General features: G+C 45.3%; 1 protein-coding gene across 1 annotated transcript in view; it reads right to left on the bottom strand.

Moving 5' to 3' along the window:
- Window positions 1-3,487, bottom strand: part of CD9 (CD9 molecule) — a 34,617-nt gene that overhangs the window by 14,474 nt on the left and 16,656 nt on the right. Inside the window, exon 2 of the mRNA XM_019544221.1 lies at window positions 2,709-2,811. Within this exon, the coding sequence (XP_019399766.1) occupies window positions 2,709-2,811 (103 nt within the window). The remainder of the gene's footprint in view (window positions 1-2,708; window positions 2,812-3,487) is intronic.

Raw genomic sequence — 3,487 nt, 5'->3', positions numbered from 1 at the left:
AAGAAGTTAGAGCCCTCTGGAGAAGTACCCAGGCATAAACTGATCTGGCATTGGCTTTGGAGGCAAACATTCCTCAGACCAAAAGTTACAGACACGGATTAAAAGACAGGATGCTTCCTCCGCAGGAATCCCAGCATTTCAATTTATTTTGTCCCAAATCAAAGCAAGGAGTGAGGCAGGAAGGGAAGAGAGGGTGAAGCAAGCTGAAGAGGTAGCTTCAGGAGACTGGCTAATTAGAGAACCATGTGGATCAGTTTATGCCAAGTCTGGTCTTCCCAAGCACTTCTGTGAATCCTTGGTTAATTTGGATCTGAGGAAAGGTTCTGGGAACTCTTTGCATGCTGCTAACAAAATGCTCCATAGTTTACCAACATATTAATTTGAATCTGAATCTGCTACCTTCACACAGTCTTATCTGGAGGAGATCTGGCCCGATTCAGGGACTGAATCCATTCAAAGCATCTGAATAGATTTGGAAAGCTTCGGCTGATTCAGAGAGATTGACGAAAACACAGCTGCCTCCAGCTGGTAGTTCTGTTGGGGCTGGAGGGGAAGATGCTTAACCAGGGTGGGGTGCATAGGATGTGGGTATGGCAGCATTCAGAGCAGGGGCTACGCCCTGCTGCCGCTTGCCCAGGCAGGGGGTGGGAAGGAGATGCAGGCATGTCTTGCTCTGGGCAGAAGGGGGCAAGTGGCAGCAGGGCAGAGCCCCCACTCCCAGCGCTGCCACACCCGCCAAGTAACACGCCCTGGCTGGGAAGCTTGTCCCAGCCTCAAACCCTCCCTCCCCCACTCCCACCCCAGGCCTATCAGGTGCAGGCAACTGTGTCAGCTGCCTGTTCCGTCTACAGCCGGATCTCTCAAGCAGCACCGAATCTTTCAGATCAGATTTAGCCAAATTGAATCAGGACAGTGACTCAAGTCTCCAAATTGAACCACTAGCCTCCAAATCCAAAGCAAATACTTGCCACTTCGCACAGGCCTAATATTAATGGTTGGATGCAAGTTTCTCTGGATGCAGCAAGTCTAACAACATGCCAATGCTACCATATGTTGACCTCACTGTTACAGAAGCAACATGTATTACCTTGATTCTAGTCCCGACTGACCTGCTTGCTTTGACCAATCCTCCCTGTCAGATGCTGTTATTCTGGGTTTGCTATTTTTCCTAATGGAAGCAGACAGAATAAAGGCACCCATTGATAAATCCTCAGAATACAGGACATCCCCTTGCTAAGAGGCAGGGCCAACAGCCCCCTCAGCCAAGCAGTAGCAAGGGTTGGGGCTGTCACCACCTCCTCCACCAGTCAGCAGCAAGGGATGGGGTCTCTGGGATCTTCCACCTGCCTTGCTCCCTCCCTGGCTGGCTGGCAACCCTGATGCTCCTGGCTGAGCACTTCCCTACCCTAGGCATAGCCAACAAAACTGCAAAGATAAAATGTCTGACATGTTTTCCAGTTTCATTGGTGGAAATGCAAGACTTTTTGCAGTCCATTCCCTATTCAGAAATGGGCAGGGTTACAAAGTGTTCAAAAAAAAAAAAATGGGACAGTCTGGTATAAAGCAGGAAGCACCCACTGCTTTCCCCTGCGCTAGCAGGAAAAGCATCTATTGTAGCAGGGGAGCTTTTTCTTGTTGCTGCAGGGCACAAGTGGGGGCTAGGTCCTGGTACCTGCCTTCCCACCTGCAGCTGGTGCTTTATCTTGCAGTGGCATGGAGGAGAAGGCACACCTGGTAGGCATAGCCTATGCTCCCACTCCATTTTTCTATACAACTCCAGGCTCCTGAAATATGCATCAAGCTTAAAGGCTTCTAGGAGAGCAGGACCTGCCTTTTGCTGGTTTTGCAAAGAGCAGTAACCTTTAGGCAACTTTAGGATGTGAAACAAGTCCACTGACTATAAGCAGCATTGAGTACTAACATAGGCAAAATGTGTCAACTTAACCACAGTAAAGAAGAGGAAGTAAAACATATATAGAACACATAAAAAAACACAACAGTTCAGACTGATCACGAACCAGCATGTCTGAAGTAGCATAAGTTGAGGTCCTGATAGGGATTGTGTGGAGGTCTAGACTAGCTACAAGAAAAAAGTATATTTGAAACAGAACAAGTCTAGGGGCCTCCTTTGTGATCTGGAAAAAACCTGCATGATTGTTATAAGTAGGGATCCTGGTTCTCTCCAATTTGAAGAAATCCATATTTTTTATTTTTTAACTGAGAAGTAATCCCAATCCACACTTTCCCCATGATAAAAAGTAAAATGAGAACTGGGGATTTAAAAAACAAACAAACAAACAAAACAATGAAACCCAGGATACTTAGTTATAAGCTTGCTGGTTTGTTGATTATACATAAGGACAGATGGGCAAGAGGGAAAGAGGCAAAAGGAGACAATTGCAAGACACATGGAAATTAGATGTGAACAACTGAAGAGGTGGTAGAATTTAATTGGCTAACAGCAAACAAAAGGAACTGTGAGGTACAAAAGAAGAGGTTATATGAAAAGCAAACTTGGGTACATGACACCAAAGACACCACCGCACAGGTGGACAGACAGAAGCCTCCTTGTCCAACAGCCTATCCTGGCCAAACAAAACCCCACACAAAACACCCCCCACCCCCAGAAAAAACACCAAAAAAATAAAAGCAACAACGTACAGTTTCTTTTTTCATACCTTTTAGCCATTTTATCTCTCATAGCTTACCAGTATAGAAGGTTGTATTGTTGGATTCCAGTTCAAAGATGCTTTTAGTCTGTGCATCAAATCGTAGCCATAGTCCAATTGCAAGAACTGCTGTTCCAGCAAGCTGCACAAAGAAAGAAGAACATGGTTAGAATATTACTTGTTAGCATCATATTCACTTTTAGATGTGAAAGTATGCCTTATGCTAAAAGCAAGTCCTGGTAGTTGAGCAATATTTACATCCCAATTAGGTGCTGCATTAGATTTTTTAAAATACCTTTCAGCAGGAGATTCCTGTTCCACAATGAAAATATACTACATCTATGACTATGGCAAACTGTTAAGCCACACATTTCCACTGGCTCCGAAATGCTTTACAGAAAGGATTGGAACGAAAATGCATACTTTAGTCATCTGAAGTTCTCACACCAAGAAAGACACTTTTGCAACATACTGACAATGCAGTTCATTTAGCTCCAAGTGAAAGCCAGCTAGAAAATTTCAAGCCGAATTAGAAGTCTGGTTAAAAGTTCAACTTCCCCAATGCTGGGTTTCATGTCTGCTGAGCTTCTAAACCAGGGGCAGGCAGTTATTTTGGCTGGAGTGTTGCTTTGTGAGTTTTTGCAAGTTGTCGAGGGCTGCATGGGTAACCCTGCCCCTTGACAGGTGCCCTGGTCACTATCTTGGGACTGGAAGTCCTCCCCCTGCCCCTTGAGACCAGAAGTCTCTCCCCTTGCCCCTGGAAGTACTCCTTTGGATAAGAGGGTCTGCCATCTTAGAACTGGAAAAAAACAAAAAAA

Source organism: Crocodylus porosus, unplaced genomic scaffold (genome assembly GCF_001723895.1).
Source record: "Crocodylus porosus isolate Cpor-Errol unplaced genomic scaffold, CroPor_comp1, whole genome shotgun sequence".
Taxonomy (NCBI): Eukaryota; Metazoa; Chordata; order Crocodylia; family Crocodylidae; genus Crocodylus; species Crocodylus porosus.
Note: the sequence above shows the minus strand (reverse complement) of the source record. Positions and strands in the feature narration are given on the sequence as shown.